At 43.1% G+C, this 17546-nt stretch overlaps 1 protein-coding gene across 4 annotated transcripts in view; it reads right to left on the reverse strand.

Moving 5' to 3' along the window:
- CEPT1 (choline/ethanolamine phosphotransferase 1) overlaps window positions 1-17546 on the reverse strand; it is a 34076-nt gene that overhangs the window by 13717 nt on the left and 2813 nt on the right. For 3 of the 4 annotated variants that reach the window (XM_075442748.1, XM_075442752.1, XM_075442750.1), the window contains exons 2-4: window positions 16219-16620; window positions 12366-12513; window positions 11254-11395 (exon numbers count right to left, since the gene is read on the reverse strand). In XM_075442748.1, coding sequence (XP_075298863.1) covers window positions 11254-11395; window positions 12366-12513; window positions 16219-16614 — 686 coding nt within the window. In that variant the 5' untranslated portion in view covers window positions 16615-16620. Of the gene's footprint in view, window positions 1-3938; window positions 4024-11253; window positions 11396-12365; window positions 12514-16218; window positions 16621-17546 lie in introns of all 4 variants that reach the window. The other variant, XM_075442751.1, reaches the window with a different exon arrangement.

Here is a 17546-nt window from a genome sequence, read left to right on the forward strand (position 1 = left end):
GTCCAGTTCCGAAGACCCCTTCTTCAAATAAACCAGGGACTTTTTCATCTTCAAGAAAATAAACAGAAGACCCTGAATCAAGTTTTTAAGATCGCCACGAACATCCAGGGAAAGAACCAAGGAACAAAGATCAGACACTGAAGACAAAGCAACAAAGAACCTAGACTCAATAGTTTACCAAACTGCAAATGCCAAGACGGAATATCTAACTGCAAGGCTGGGAAAAACACTGACAATGACCCTGAGAAAAACCTCGTTCCACAGCAAACTGATGTTGGGAAAGAATAACAAACAGCAGCTCTGCAGAGCTAAAGATGGCAAGCGGGGACTAGGTCAAACAATGTCAACACTGCACCAGCTACCTTTGTGAACTCAAGACTGTAAACAAGAATATCTCAATGTTTTAATTCGGATAAAGTCAGGGAAGCATAAAAGTTGTGAGGTTTTAAACACACATTTCATCCCTTGATCTGTCTGCCTAAATCCACCAGGCAGCAGAATGCCTGCAGAGCCTCAGAAGCCGTTCTCCCGCTCTTGCGGCAAGACGGCAATGGATTTTACTGCACCCACTGCAACACGTTTTACTCTATTAATCTGTCCTTCCCTGTCATGCCAAACCTGAATACAGATTACTTGCCAGTTTTCCCATTTATGCTTTCTGACACAACAGAAGATTATCAGGAACAGTATTATTTTAACATTTTATTTCCCATAAAAGTGAGTATTTTCCAGATTCCACCATCTTAAACACCTTCATTTGCAATTCCTCTATATGGTTGTGCTAAACTGTATTGAAACTGATTGATTCTGGTCTTTGAAAAAACACCAACATGTGAGGCAAAACATCACAAGCAAAAGTCACCCTCCAGCAGCACAAGTACTGAAGGGCGGCATTGCAGAGCTGCGGGAAGGGGGAGGCAGGGCTCTGAAGCCCGTTAGAATTCTGCACATTTGCACTTCAGGTTAGAGTCACCCTGTTCTGACTCAATTCCCAAAATAATTTTGTCTTCCCTTGTTTAAAGCCTTCATGTTCTTTTAAATAATTTGCCCATTGGCTAAAGGCACACACAAACTTCTTCAGCAATTTAAGAATTTTATTCCCCCGGATGAATAAAAAGCCTTCCTGCCCAGCACGTATACATAAAGGTTTATTTGTGTTGCAAGAATTAAAATCACAGAATCCCAGCATGGCAGGGGCTGGCAGGGCCCTCTGTGGGTCACCCAGCCCAACCCCCTGCCCAAGCAGGGTCACCCACAGCAGGCTGCACAGCACCGCGTCCAGGCGGGGCTGGAATATCTCCAGAGAAGGAGACTCCACAGCCTCCCTGGGCAGCCTGGGCCAGGGCTCTGTCACCCTCAGAGGGAAGAAGTTCTTCCTCATCTTCAGCTGGAGCTTCCTCAGCTTCAGGTTGTGCCTGTTGCCCCTTGTCCTGTCGCTGGGCACCACTGGAAAGAGTCTGGCCCCGTCCTCCTGACCCCCACCCTGCAGATATTTATGGGCATTTCTAAGGTCCCCTCTAAGCCTTCTCTTCTCCAGGCTGAACAAGCCCAGCTCCCTCAGCCTCTCCTCATAGGAGAGATGCTCCAGTCCCCTCATCATCCTCGTAGCCCTGCACTGGACTCTCTCCAGTAGCTCCTCATCTTTCTTGAACTGGGGAGCCCAGAACTGGACACAGCACTGCAGATGGGGCCTCACTAGGGCAGAGCAGAGGGGCAGAAGAACCTTCCTCGACCTGCTGGCCACACTCCTCTTGATGCACCCCAGGATCCCACTGGCCTTCTTGGCAGCCAGGCACACAGTCTATCCACGTCATATTTTGCCAGATCATGTAGCATTTTCAAGACAGGGCTATATTATTATAGTGTCTCACTACAAACGTTCATCACATGGAACAGCTATCAGATGAACAAGAATAGCAGAAAAAGCTTATTTCCTGTAGCTGAGCCATCTGAGAGATGGTGCAATGCTGAAACAAATCTGTACCCCCCGCCCTCAAACCACGTAACAGCAGCGTGCTGCGTTGTGTGCTTCGGGCGAGCGGCTCAGAAGCAGCAGCATCTTTACTTACTAGTTAAGACCAAAAATAAATATGCTAGAAGGCATGTGAAACTACATATGCAAGAATTTAAAGAGGTGATTAAGTCCATTCTGTAATTCAGTATGCCTGAAAGCTGGCTAAAATCAGCGTGCAGGAGGGGACTGGTCACCAGCAAACACTCAGCGTTCTGTTACTGGAGCAAGAGGGACAAAACACTTTGCCCAGCCCATCCACCACACACACCAGTCCTACCAACCACTGCAGTTATTTGTAAAGCCAACGTCTTCTCGAATGGCAGAGGAATCCTTTCCAAGGGTGGAGGCCATCGGTGGGTCTGCAGACAGACACCTCCACCAGCTCCGGGGCACCTGTGCAGGGGACCAGCTCCTCCCTCTCTCCCCCATTAGACAGCAATCCATCTTCATCCATTCCAACCAACTCCCTTTCACTACAGAATTGGAGTTGGTTCCTCTCACATAACCACCACACCACTGGGTGACTTGAGAAGCCTCCAGATGTTCCAGTACTGCAGGTTTTGGTGCTCTTTGGTAGTTTGTTTTTTTTTTTCCTCACCCTAAGTGTCTTCTTGATAAGAGTCAGAATGCTGTTATTGCAATAGGCTAAAATCTTGATTAAGCTCTTCCTTCCTTCAAGTTATTGCCTGCTACATTACCATTTCCTGACACTAAGTATTTCCAGCCTTTCACAGACTGTCAACAAAGCATTGAAAAATTACGGCGTCTGACTGCCTTCAGAGCCCACCTAACTGGCACTTGGCTTAAATTCTCAGACACAGTGGATATGACATGCACCACGATTTACCAGACTGCTGATATTGTTGGATCTGAAGTAGAGCTGCTAATTAGACTCTCTAATAGCATCAGGAAAGCAGAGATTGTGCTGAACCCATTACATGAAAAAACAAAAGAATGGCATAATTGGCATCAATGCGAGAGTTTAACAAAGGGCATGTAAACAAGCAACCAGAAAAAAAAAAATTCTCAGTTTTATTTTAAATCTGATGCAGGTCTAAGCAGGACATCAAAAAGCTGCTCTTCTATCCTCAGATATTTAAAGGGAAACTCCTGGCTAATAATCCAGCATCTCTGAGACATTTCAAGGAAGCGAACTTACTCTTAATGACAGCATTTGGAGGGGGGGCGAACCCCCACTTACACACGTTGTATTAAAAAAGGTGAGATAAGGAAGAGAAAGTCCTTCCTAAAGAGTAGTAAACCAGAGCGGAGAAGGACACAATTAGCACAGACATAAGGAAAAGCATTTTGAAAATAAAGCCAACCAGGAAATGAAGCTACTTAACAATGAAGCTACCAGCACAGTGAAGCGACTAGACTACACGGATGAAGTGGCAGAGCTTGAAACAGGCGTTTTTCACCAGTAGCTGATGACTTTTTAAGCTATTGCACAGTGTGCAGTTCCCCAAACTAGCCAGGTAATTCTTTTTTTCTGGTGGGAAGGTATTTAAACAGTAACAGAAAAAAAAAATTTCTATGACTTTAAGAAGTAGTTCCAACAAAATTATTCTACACTCACACTTACAGAGCTGCTTGCACAACCCTGGTTATCTTTCAGTTGAAGCCAGAACAGTGACAAAACAAAAAGAAATATTTAAAGCAATTTTTTCCTGTTTAATGGGCAGGCTTTTGCTTTGTTTTCAAGTAAAAAAAAATGATGCTTTAAAAAAAATTCTTTCTAGTTAGATCGGATTTTTACTGCTCATACATTCTTTGCAAACATTTTTCCCCCTTGGATTAAAGCACTTGTGAAGCACCCTTAGGAAGATGCTTTTCAGATACCAGTTACTACGTGCATGACAAAGGTGCTGGCTCTGCTTAGCCCATGCCATTGCTTGCCAGGTAGCATCAACATTCGCTTTACCGTGTAGTTCCAGAACCAGGGCCCCAGAGTTCCTGTCAGAAGCTGGATTGCTACTGTACAGAGCATAGACTCCGTAACATCAAATCTACGTGCGAGGGAAAGAAACATTTCAAAACATTTTCCTGAGCAATTCAGTTAAGTGGAGCCATTAAAACACATCTCCAGTCACGGCGTAAAGCACAAAATCCAGACAACTACTGTGCAGCACTGAGATCATGTAAAGGGTAGGTCAGAGAAAGGGAATTAATGACCACAAAAAACAAGAATATTGTAAATATTGTAACCCACACAGTATTTCACACATTCAGAACTCCATTCAGAGCTTCTGCAATTTACAGTACCACTCCAACACACAGGCAAACGCAACCATCGGTGTGTGCACGAGGAAACAGAAGGAAATTCCTTGCTCCAAGTCACAGCAAATAAAATTCACAAACACACCCAATTCAGGACCTCTCGTCTCCCTACCCCATGCTCCTATCTCCAAATGACACTGAATACGAATTCTTCATCTGAAGATGCTGCTGCATATGTTTTGTAGAGCAGAAGCGCAGACTGCATCTTCAGTTTGCCACCTCTAGAGCAAAGCAAGAAGTCGCACCTCCCCGCTCACGCAACTCCTTGGCAAGCAATGCTAAAAGCCAGGTGAGCTCTGGCCCTGGTGGCAACCGAACTCTGTTCTGTGTACATTTATTTTTCATCCCCAAAAAAGATGAAAAATATGCTGTAACCAAGAGAGCCACAACCACCACACATACTCCTTCTGGTAAAATGCAGATTTATAGCATCTTATAACTAAAATATTTTAAAATGTGATCAACCTAGAATTCCATTTAAACCATCAAGTTAAAAAAAAAAAAAACACAAACTACTTCAGCAATACCAGCTTCAGCCATAACAGCAATCCTGTTTACTGCCGTGCTTATCAAAGTACGCTTGGAACAGAAGCGTGCAGCCTGCCGTCCCGCACCGCGTCGCCTGATTAAAGCTGTACATCAGAGAAACAAGAGTTCATCGGGATCGCAGTGACAGAGCTTAAGGAGGGCAGTAACGATGTGCAGTCCCATGCCTGGCGAGAGGGTACAGTGAATTTCAGTCTAATCAGCATTCTCAGTTTAATTACCAGAGCACATGATACAGTTAGAAAAGGTAACGTCTGGTATTTTGGGGAATACAGGAAGAGAAAGTCACATCTACAAGCAACACAGCCAACTTCGGTACTTGTGCACAGCTGCAGTTCCTTTTCCTTTTTTTCTTATGTTACTCTAAGTGATGTTTGTAATTCAGACATGGATTCATTTTTTAAACATTATCCAGGAAAGCTTAAGAGGGGACCATCAGCCTTGGCATGTGCTTAACTCTACTTTGATGTCGGCAGTGACAAGTCTTATTTTGTATGCAGTCTGCTCTGCTGGGTTCCCTGGTCAAGCTGGTAAGAGTCCTGAGCCAACTAACACACACTTGATTAGTCATGCATCCAGCATATACTCTTGTCAGTGCTAATTTATTGAGCATATTCCACAGGCAATTTTTGAGGTCCTGTTTGATTAAACAAGCCATTAGACCTTAACAAGGGCCACCACTGAATCCAGTTTCAGAGTTTAGAGACAGCTGCAGTCAATTCTCCTTGTCCAGAATTGTGAACCAAAAGGATTTAATTCAAAGTTGAGAGATTTCCTGAGAAAGCGAACCAACCAAGAACAACAGGAAACACACACTTACGCTGGAGATTGCTCTGCAATCAAGTAATCACTACCAATTCAGCTGATCTAATACAGCTTCTTCTCAATACTGTGTGAAACTAAAGCGGGGGCATTCATGTACCATCCTCCTCCTCCTCCCCAGCACACAGAATTCCTGGCAACAGTCCCGTGTAGCAAAACACAGCAGACAAGAAAAACACTCTTGCCTCATCAGAAAACAGAAGTTACGAGGCTGGGAAGCTCAAGGGACAATGTCTACCATTTAATGCTCTGCGCAGCAGCACTCTAGTCTGAGAGACGATGATTCTTCCATCTGTCTTCTCCATATCCACCAAGTGTGCAAGTGGGATTACTCAGGCTGGGCAAGGAGCTACGAATCCGAGCACGAGACAAAGGATTGTTTTCTTAAGGGAACCACTGCAGCAAGAAAAGAATGTTCATCATCATAACACACGAGAGAAAAAAAGGCTAAAAGTCACATGCTGGAAGTCCAAATGCTTAGTTTTAAAGGTTATTATGGAATCTAATCTTAACTCATTCCAACCCAGCATTTTACTTGGCCATAATGAAATACAAATAGCACGAATAAAGCAAACTGTACAGAAGAAAAGTATAAGCAAATTAAAACTAGTCCCAGCTACAGGAAATTCATGTTGAGGTAAAAATAATATGAAAGATGAGCCATAAGACTTTCTCCTTTCCTTGTTGCAATACACTTCAGATGATACGCACATTTTTTCTTTTGCTGCTCATCAACATAAATTAGAAGTTGTACGGGTCAGACAGCAAGGTGAGGCACGTGGCTGTTATGTTGAAGCTCACCATTTCACAGAGCAGGAAGAACATCTGTCAATGATGAAGGCAGAAAAAGCAGCAGTGGAAGCCCTGCACATGCCTGCTTGGTTCCTGGTTTAAAACACTGTTAAGGGACTTGTGAGAGGGAAAGGAAGAGGAGGAGGATCATGATGTGGAACACCCCCCCCCCCCCATCATTTACATCAGCCCTCAGCAATTGCAGCTGTATGTATTGATGCTGTAGCAAGGCACCTATACATATTTATGACACACAGCAAGCACTAGAGAAACGCTGACAAGTGGCAACGAGTGACTTCAGCACGCAGAAGGCGGCAGGTTGCAAGCAGCAAACTTAACGCCTACCGCAACGAGACTTCAACCTATCCTTCTTGCAAGGGAGAGAAACTAATTCCCCCCGACACCAAAAGAGACTCTACTGAGCTTCAAACTTTCCTCTGCAAATAACCAAGGTGTTAAAGTTCTTGAAGAAGTGTTAGAAAAAAAATCCTAAAATTGAAAGTTTTAAGCCCTATAATCATGGAGATTACTGCCTTATCTCCTACTGTAATCCTGAGATCCCAAAGCTGTTCCCAAGAGCAAGAAAACATGCTAAACTTTGACTTGGAAGGCTTCCAGCTCCGTATTTTGATATTTGGTGTGAATCGTCTATCCAAGACAAAACACAAACTCCTTTCCTAACTGCTAAAGAGGAAGGCTTCATTTTAGCTTCTTTCTGAAACACGGCCTCAATTACTGATCTCTCCTTTACACCTCAGTGGTAGTACTGGCAAAAGGGCTCAGGTTAACCAAATTAACCTTCCTCCCTTCCTAAACCAACCCCTTAGCAAGTGGGCTCTTGCTTATGTACGACTGCTACACTGTCACTGAACAAGAATGTTCCCCCAGATTCTCCAGCATTCCTCAAGAATGGCTGTTCTGTTAGACAGCTTGAACGCTTTTGCTTTCTCTAGGGACTATTACTCAAACAGTGAAATAACATTTTTAACTTTTCTGTTATAGGAAAGCTGGTAAGAATGGATCCTTCCTCTCAGTGTTTACTGCTATGCCTTTATGAAGCATCCTTAGAAACTAATCTCCACCTCGTGTGTATTTATATTTACACACATATATACACACACCCTCAGAATTTCTGCTATCACCAACTTTCCATATTTTAATTAAGAAAGGTTGGGATAAACCAGATAATACATTAACTTGTAGAAGAAATACTGGAGACCATAGTGCAGCAACACCCCCATGTCACTGGGTTTTTAAAATAGGATTTAGCACTTCCCGAGTCCAACGTGGCCAAACATGCAAGGCTTTCACCTGTGCAGCACTGTGTCTCATCTCAAGACGACACTCCAGCTGCAGTGCAGAACCCAGCTCAGATCTGACAGAGACGGATAGCTCTAGATTCACTTCTAATTACCCTGGATTTGAGACGGCTCCTGCAGAGTCAGACTGTCTGCACACTGACCTTGTAAGGCTGGATATGCACTGAACCTGCGGAAACACAGACACCTCCTAAAACACTTCTCGAAGCCAGAGCAGCGAGCGGGTGCAGGACTGAATCCAAGTGGAGTAAGTGTGGGTCTGGAAGAACCAGAGCGAGCAATCACAACTGGGCTCCAGCTAACAGCAGGCAAATTCTCTTCAGGGTTTGTGCATCCTATTCCCTAACAATTCGAGTTCCTGCACTGCATTCCTACCAGATCTGCTTCCACATGGGTATGTGGAAGTCCAACGGCGCTGGCCAGTTTGATTTTTTGTGACATACAGAAGAAAAGGCGCTTTTTCCAAACCAGAGAAGCCTCACTTATGGCAAAGCTGTACCCGTACAAGACAGCTTGAAACAAAGCTCGTGCTGTACTGCAGCATGACAAGTCCACAATCCAGATAAACCAGCTACTGCACTGAAAAACAGAACAGGAGAACAAAGTATCAGGACTGCTTTAATATTAAATGTTTTCCTGCAATTCAGAATCATCATCTTGTTTCTTCAAGTGTGCAGTACATTCCTGCTCTTTCACGAGCCCGTGCCCAGGTCGGGTGTTTGTTCTTAAACAAAGCTGCTGCGTATGACACTGTCCATGCTGTTCCCTGCTGATGTTACTTACAGTAACTTCTACTGTCACCAGCCCAACTTGCCTTGAGACGTTTCCTGCTTCCTCATGCGGAATTATTAAGCAATACTGACCTCTAGCTATGTTTTTGAGCTACTCAAGCAGCTCAAGTTGCTTTTTGAAAAGTCTGCATCAGCTGCCAAGATCTAATACAACCATATGATCATTTAAAGACAAAGATAGATCACAGGACCTTACCACCTCCGCTGATTATTCTGTAATCCTGGAATGGGGCAGCGCTGCTCCCCGCAATTGTCAGCGGGAAGAAAGAGAACCAACACAGTTGATGTATTCAGTAATTGGGCACAATTAAACTAATAGTTTTCCTACTCCACCTGCAACACTCCATAGGAATTTAGCAGAAACAATCTCACTTCTTCACTCCTCCCTCAGGGTGAGCACTCAGAGTCTGACACAAAGTGCTCTCTGCACAGCTTCAGTGAATTGTCAAGGCTGGTACGGTGACAGCATATATGAATCAGACAGTCTGTTCCGCAAGCATACACTTGATTTGACACACTAATATATCTTTCTTTTTTTTTTTTTTTAAGACAATGGAGTTTTTCAGCAAGCCAAGTTGCTTATACATTTAACTGTTGAAGTCTGAGCTGCATGTAAGGAGAAAAATACTAATCTCACCCTTTAGCAGTCTGCTGCTCTTCTGCGAGCCGTTTCCAATTTGCTTATTAAATTGATCTCTAATGAAATAGAATTTCTTGGACATAATCTCATCACAGAAATATAATAAGAGCACACAGTTGGTTACCACTTTTTTGCTTCTTTGGAATGGAAGGCAAGTAAGAAATGCTGACACGTTTCCTAAGACATCACTACTCTTCACAGCTCCCTCAGCGTATTTTTGACATGGAATTACTACATAGGATACACAGACATGAAAAGGCGACTGTGCACCAAGACCTTCTCAGCTCCTTTTAACAGCTGTCTCCGATTCCACTTACTCAGGAGTAAGAATAACTAAGCCTGTTTGCTCCACTGAATCTGAAAGGGTAGATAAAATAGACTTATTTTCAGTCTTATGATTGGTGAAATGAAAGCTTCAGAAAAAAACTAGTGTTATACAGTGAGAGTCAATTAACTGGATAAATAAGCTCAGAGTTTTCACCACAGAAATAAATGTCAGCTTATGGCAGTCTATTAACCTTGTGACACGCGGCAAATTAAGAAATAGATGTGTTTACCACACAGTGCTGTTCATTATCTAAAATAATGATACACGTACGTTTGTGTACTTATTACCTTCTCTAAATCAACTACATCCTGATGGATCACCAAATTCCCATAATATAAGGCCGTGCAGAGCAATAGCATCTGCTGCAAATTGCTGTCTCCAAAATACAAAGACTCCTCACAAAAGCAAAAAGCAAGAGTTAGGGTGAACATCGGGAGTAGTGCAAGCATTTGTCTGGAGCACAAAGGTAAATTGGGTGGGTTTGATACTTGCATCTGTAAAGTCAAGCACATGCCAAGGTTGGGGTTGTTTGGGGTTCTTTGATCAATAAGGGGAAAACTTTAATTATCAGTGCCCTGTAAAGTTCGAAGGGAGCTAAAAGCATTCAGTGTTGAGACTTTCAGTACAGCACGAAAGTAAGCAGCCAAAACAGAACCAGATTTGAGCCAGATGCCTTACTTTAATGATTTAAGTATTGGAGAAGTGACTGAAACTATTCTACCTGCTTTGGTGCACACAGGATTGGAACAGGGCCTAGATTTTTTTTTTTGCTTCCTCCAATAGACATTGAAAACTGCTCTGTCATTGTACATTTTTGAGCAGAAACACAGAATTTTCTCAAGAGAAGCTGCATTAGTATTCTGTCAATAAGAGCGGTTATTGACAAGAGGTCCAGAGCTGTACTGTTTTAGCAGTATCTGGGTATCTATAGATCAGTAACAACAGACTCTAAATAAACAGTGCGTGTTGTCACCTTGTTTCAAAATCCCATACAACCTAAGGACAAATTTCAGAGGTTGCCAGGTGCAAAATCATTTTGCAGTGTATTTACTCAAAATAGATCATAGACATCTATAAGTCCAAAGACAGAACACACACACATTTCCACATTAAGGCTAGTGACGTCCACAGCTCACCGAGTCCTTGTGTCCTGTTCACTCACCTACCCACACCCAGCAGTAAACGGGATTTCAGCTGTTGGCTTTTTGGCATTGCAATTTTGGTCCCGTTATTGACAAAAGCATGGTCTAACTAAAAGTAAATTCAGAACTTTCAATAGTAGGCACAATGTCAATTAATACACTATATTTTAAGAGTTATGGTTAACAGTAAAGATTAACTATACACCATCACAGGTCAAGCAGGATCCAGAGATAGGTAACGGAATACTAAAGCCAGACTGCCACCACCCAACAAAGGCATTCCATTCTTGGGGATGAAACACCAGGTACTTTCCCTTCTTTATTCAGCTCTAAATCACATCAGAAGCTCCTAATTAACTAATATGACAAAAGGATTTTTTTACCACTCCTAAAACAAGCTAAGTAACATTCATATTAATTGCAGATCCAACAGGTAACAGCTGTTACAAGCTCTACATGTGTGTATATGAATATAAACAACTTACTGCTGCTCTAAGGATCTGAACTACAACCACATAAAGTATAACCAGATAGGAAAGCAGCCTAACTTTCAGTTTTATTTTCAGCCAAGGTACTTACATGCCGAAGCGCAACGTTCCAGAGACGTACGTCTGCCAATGCGCGCAGTAAAACATGAATGTTCCAGCAAAACAACAAAAGAACATCCAGTCAGGGTTCGTTCCCAGCTGCACAGCAATACAAGTTCCCAAAACCACAAAGACTGCAGAAGAAAATCAGTCACATAGTGAAAAAATAAAGTGTGTAGGTGTGTAAAGATCCTTACCAGAAATAAATCTAACGAAAGGAACCAGAGAAGGAGTGTGAGAGTATCCTGATGTGTTTTATTTCCAACATAAGAGATTAACACTTCCATTTAAAAAAACTACAGACTGTAAAATGTATATTTAAATTCCTATCAGCTATCAGAGCTCCTCAATGTTGAGGGTTTCTTAGTCTCCACATTTTTACTGAATTTAATGGGATTAGACATCAAGGGACTTGAGTGATCTACGGAACTGCAGCCAGCGGCCAGAGTTTGGCGTTTTCTCATGTATCTAAGATGCATTTGACTCTTTTTTCCTTATTTTCTGAATTTTTATTGTACCATTAAGAAAATCCAAGGTCTGTCACTCAAGTTTCATGCTCCCCCTTCCCCCTTTAAATAAACAACTTTGATAAAGTGTTCCTAAAAATTTAAAGCACAAGAGCTTAGAATTTAAGTAACCAAAAGCATCTGATCATTCTTTTACAATGGGCTTAAACTTCAGGCTGGCTCAATGAACTCTACCTGATTCTAATCTTGAACTCGGGCTTCTCCCATCCCATTACTTAGGCTTCATACCTGTCTTGCAATTGCTCTATACAGATTCAATCTAAAATAATATAGGAGAGCATTCTGATAACTTCTTACAGAAATTTTTTTAGAACCAAGGCTCTGATAAAGCACACACAGAAGACTGCTGGCTCAGACTGAATTAGTCACATGCTTAATTTTTTTTTTTTTGGTGTAATACAAGAGGAGACATTCAGTTGACCAAGGGTACTGTCTACAGAAAGGAGGACTGAAAATCTATACATTCCGCAATATCAGTTGTCCTCTTCTTCAGTAAAGAAGCATTTTTCTGTACTCCAGATTTGATCCCTGAAATACAGTCATTTAATCCTCATACTTCAATTAAAAATTACAATACCTGTGGAAAGTGAATCACAGCCATGATCAAAAAGCTCTCCTAACGGAGTACTGCTATTTGTCCTTCTTGCTTGTTTTCCATCTATAGCATCCAAAGACTGGTAGATGAAAAGGCCACACGCACAAGCGATGTATGCCCAGGGAGGTGCCTGAGAAAGAAACAGTCAATGAGAGTAAAAGACTTTTTTAAACTTAAAAAAAATCGCCCTAAGTTAAACTGTCTTACACTCTCATACAGTAGTTTTTCATTTGCACACAGTTCCTCACCACACGCATGGACCTTTCAGTAGCTGGTCCCTGCAAGGACAGGCAGAGGGGGTTAGGACATGTGAAACGTAAATCAAACAGCGACAAGAATTACCAGCTTAGATTAACTGGCAGAGCGCATTTTCTAAAGCAGGAAGCTGCACCATATGTCTGAAAAAAATTGTAGTACCACATTTGCAAAGCAGTGCACAATTAAGCTCTTGTCTTGTTTCTCTTTCCTGTAGGGGTATTTCTAAGCCATCCGAGTGATTTAGAAACTGGAAAACTTTCTTAGCCCCCAAAACAGGCAACTGCGCCACAAACACCGAGCTCATCTTCTCAAGCCCTCAGTGAGGTGTCACGTACCAAAACACCGCCAAGTACAGGGCATTACCAGGCTGCAGTGGCATTTGAGAACTGTGTCGCTGCAACGTGCTCAAACTGCTGGAGTTCAAGTTTAGCTACTACGTTTTCTAGACCTGCAAAGCTTCAGCGCTCAGCAGTACAGCACCTCCATCACCAATGGGTTTTTCTATTACTAGGTAACAGTAGCTTTGCCCAGTCTATGTTAATGACTCTTAATATTCACATCCTGTATAGCAATTAATTTCTACAGAAATACAAATGATACCAAAACGCTGCTAGACCAAAGACTACAATTCAAGCTTTTTTCAGCATCTGAGGCGTAAACCATTATTACCACAAAAGCCAGAGGGTTGCCACTAGTCTGTCTCAGTTTACACATCCACAAAACTGGTATTATTGGATATTCTGCAATCTTTGTATCTGACACGCTTTATAAAAGCGAGCATTTATGAGCAGCTCTATTGTACGGACCACACCAATAAAGTCCAAATACAGCTGGGCAACTTAATCAAGCTGACTTGCCTCTCCTAAAGCTTTGGAGTCCAGCTTCTCTCGGTCTACACAACCATGACTCAGTTGTAGCACATCAACTTAAATATATTCTTTCTGCAGCTTGCATTGTTCCGTTCACGCTGCCCCAAGAGCTGGCACCACGCTCGACTTTTGGCAACGCGTCTGCACAAACCAGCGCAAGAAGAGAGGTAACGGGGAAGCGCGTCACCCGAAAGCAGAGGGCCACGTTTAGACAAGGCTGTGATGCTACAGAATTCCATCCCATGATGATATTTCTGTTGCTTATGGATAGATTTAATACAGAAGGTTTAAGTTATCTTTCAGTATCATGCACTTTTTCCTCTATAAACTTAAAAAAAAATACTTAGATTGTTGACTCCTCTTCTGTCTTAAACTCTACTTTCATCACCAGCGTAGGTGTTTCCACTTAGATATTATCTGTACTTGGACAAAATTTTACAGCTCCCTCTCATTCAATTTTTTTTAATAAAACCCCAGAAAAGCGCAGGTTAGCATTCCGTTGCTCAGCACTTTGCTAGCTAGGGTCTCCCCAGCTAAGCAGTCAGTAGAACTATTTGTATCTCTCTATTTTTTTTGGCTGCCAGTGAAGCTGTGATAGCTTCACCTTTCATCAACAGGAAGAGACAAGTCGCTTTTGAAAAAAACAGAACTAAGACAAGGAGGAGACAATTTGCATCTGAAAGCAATCGTGCTTTCAGAAAGAAAAAAAAAATAAATAAAAAAAATCTGTTTCTGCTATTTCAAAGCCTCATTTTCTTCCCAGGCAGCTACTTGACACTTTAAGAGCACAAGCTCGCAGCTCCACCAGCGCGAAGGCATCCTCCCTGCCGTGCCAGCACACAGGGCTGCGGTGCCATATGGCAAATCAGATCAGGCCAAAAGCTACCTCAGCAGAAAGTTATTTTTCAGCTAAAGTGAGAAGACAATCTCATTCACTTAGCACAAAGTAACTCTCAAACTGTTAAACACAAAACAGTGTTTCAATACAGCAGACTGCAGCTACCACTATGACTTTCAGACATGGTGACTGTAGCTTAGTGCTTACTTAGGAAGCTTAATTACCAACCAAAATACAACCATGCTCTAAATTCTGAATTATGCTCTGGTTCAGTGGCCTATAGTAGCTGCTACATTGCTGAAATAGAAATGAGACAGGCTGAAGTCTCTCTATCACACTGGATTTCAGAGATTCAGCCCCCACATAATACCGTTATCAGAGTAAAAGGCAAGTCAAAACCAAGCCACACAACCATGCCATAGCCTAAAACAGGCAGGAGCTGCTCTAAACATTCACTGCTCAAACTCACTATTCACTTCTGATCTTACACCTACCAAATTCCACACGTTATCGTGAAACTATCCATTTCAAGAGATCTCTAGAAGAGGCAAACATCACTTTACTACACCCTATGTGGAACATGGACGCAGAGGGTTGAACGTGCCAACCTACATGGGGTTTTGTAGAGTCTGGGTGCAAACACACTGATGCCGCTTGACTGCGAAGCATTCTCCCAACCTCAGCTGGGAGACTTGGTTATGAAGGAGCTCGGGTATTTTAAGAGCTAGAACTCGTTAGACATTCTCCAGCCATTTGACATGTAATACATTTTCTGTACCAAATGATTCCCTTTTTTCAGTACTTATAGACACAAGTAGCTTTTCAGATTCAACATTTAAGTGACAAAACTTTTCCAGTGCATGAAAGTGAAAGTCTTCAAGTGCCTTATGAGATAACTCCAGTGCGAGAGAAAAGTCTTTGAAACGAGTAACTTGAAATGCCTTGGAAAGACTTTTATACCCCTGAAACCAGGAATTTCAGGAAGTTAAGAGAGTTCTGAGGACAGGCCAGGAGCTTTTAGTGCATTCAGAACAAAGAATAAAACTACCGACTTTCATCCAGCCTCCTCACAGCACGGACTGCTCGGGCAGCACGCTGCTCAGGAAGACAACTTTGTGTCCCCACAGCTCATCACACACTGTGCCTCAGGTCCTGGTCCGAGCTGCCTGGTAACGTGACCTGCCAGGGCCCGCAAGGGATGAAGAGAAGCGTTCCTGTGTTTTAGCAAGCCGGGTTTAGTCACAGCAGCCACGAAGGAAACAGCCAGCCTCGACCTCCCAAGCTGCACCACTTTGGAGCTCAGTTCCTCATCTGAGCTCGAGTTCCTCGCTGTGTTGCAACTCTAGCTGGGCTTGCTGGCAGCCTCAGCTCCCTGCCAACCGAGTCACCTTGCACTTCTTGTTGTGTGGTAACTCTAGATCCAAAAGCTGAAGGTGACTAACCCAGTCACAAGCAGAGAAAGTAAACAGGCAAAAACTCCGCGTGCCATGCAAGGCAGCTTCAAACCCACTACTTAACTCCAACCTTGTGGGGCTGCAGCTTTCATGCAGGTCCTTCACTGCTGCAACCAGAACAGCTATTTTGGCACTAGACCCTGTTTCACACAGTGCACGGTGGCCAGATGAACCGTCGGTTCACTCAGCAAGCAGCATGCTAACCCCAGAATCCATTTGTGCTCTTTTTGCATGCAAGCACTCACACAGAGGCACACGCATCATAAACGTTTTACAGGTTTTAGCTTAAATGTGAGAGAACTGTGGGCTGATCAGGGAGAAACAGTTCTCCACAACGACAAGAACCCACCAGAGAACAGTGCCAACTACTACTAGATGGCAGTAGCTACAAAGATTGTCAGAGGTCCATCACTTACCTGTTCTGTAGCTGTTGGGCAGTAATATACTAATAGCAGAGTTGTAAATATATTTATTAACAGTCCAATGATGGTGATCAGATTTGGGGCAATCCAGGCTGGAACTCTTCCAACTAACCATTCCCAGTAACCCTGCATTAGGGGTTCAAGCAGGGACCGTCCAGCACTCTGATATTTGTGTTCTTCTAACCGTTTCAGCTGGTGCTTTGACAAGGGAGGTGTGGGCAACTGAACCAGTTTGCTGAACACACATCCAGCAGCGGGACCGTGAGCGCAGCCCGCGGGGGATTCCAGGTGCGACTCCCCACATCGCCTCTTCAGGTTTCGATGCCCACTCATGGATTGGGCGGCCTCAGAAGTTTTATTTGGCAGGTAGCAGCTGTTACGGAGAATCATAAGATCCTGCAACATAAAGGGTTGAGACATATTGAAGGCGAAGAGCACAAATAAGATTTTAAGCACTTTTACGTTTGCCATCAGCAAGCCAAGGAGATTTTATAGAGTTCTCCCTTAAAAAAGAAAGATGTTTGGAGAACTGCTGAGGAAAGACAGGAAACAAGGGTTCTCAGTGCAGCTATAAAACATTAGGTTGCACTTGTTTACTTTCATTGCTGCCTACTGAAGCAAATATCCTGCAGCCACCAGCCTAAATTTCAGCAGCAGCAGAAACTTACACCACACCACTGACCTACAGACTAAGGCACAGTCAGCCCCCTCGCACCTCTCACAGGAGCGCTAGTGACACACAACAGGCCTGCACCACTTAGGTTTTCAACCAATAGCACAAAACCCAGTACAAATACAGGGAAGTCTTAAATTAAATTAGCTTGGAGCAGCTTTGCCTCTTTGGTGAAGCTGAACAACCACCTAAAGCCACGTGTAAGCATTTTATTCACATCACCGTTCCTTGCTTCAGTTTTGCTGTCGCTTTTTTCCTTCTCCAAATTTAACCCAGTTCAGGTGAAAGCTCATTGTTTATACAACTTTTAAGATCTGCAAGAAACATGCAGGAGCTAGAGGGCTTTAGCTGGTCAAAGAGCCTACAGACACCAGCACAGGCAGGTGTGGAAAGAAAACACAGGGTCAGGAACAGCATTCCCATTGCAAACAAGGACCATTGGGATATTCTGCCTCCCTCAAAGGCAGCTGACCAGAAATGCATAACTCTCCACACAAGCTAGAGAAGCAGCAGAGAACTGAGACTAAGTTCGCTATTTATCTACAAGAGCCAATCAGGAAAAAAAAGAACAAAACCTAGTTGTGAAGTCTAACAGAATGAGGCTAGAGAGGGGAAGAGGACAGCTACACCTAAAGCCATCAGCAAGGCA

Source organism: Opisthocomus hoazin, chromosome 25 (genome assembly GCF_030867145.1).
Source record: "Opisthocomus hoazin isolate bOpiHoa1 chromosome 25, bOpiHoa1.hap1, whole genome shotgun sequence".
NCBI classification, from domain to species: Eukaryota; Metazoa; Chordata; class Aves; order Opisthocomiformes; family Opisthocomidae; genus Opisthocomus; species Opisthocomus hoazin.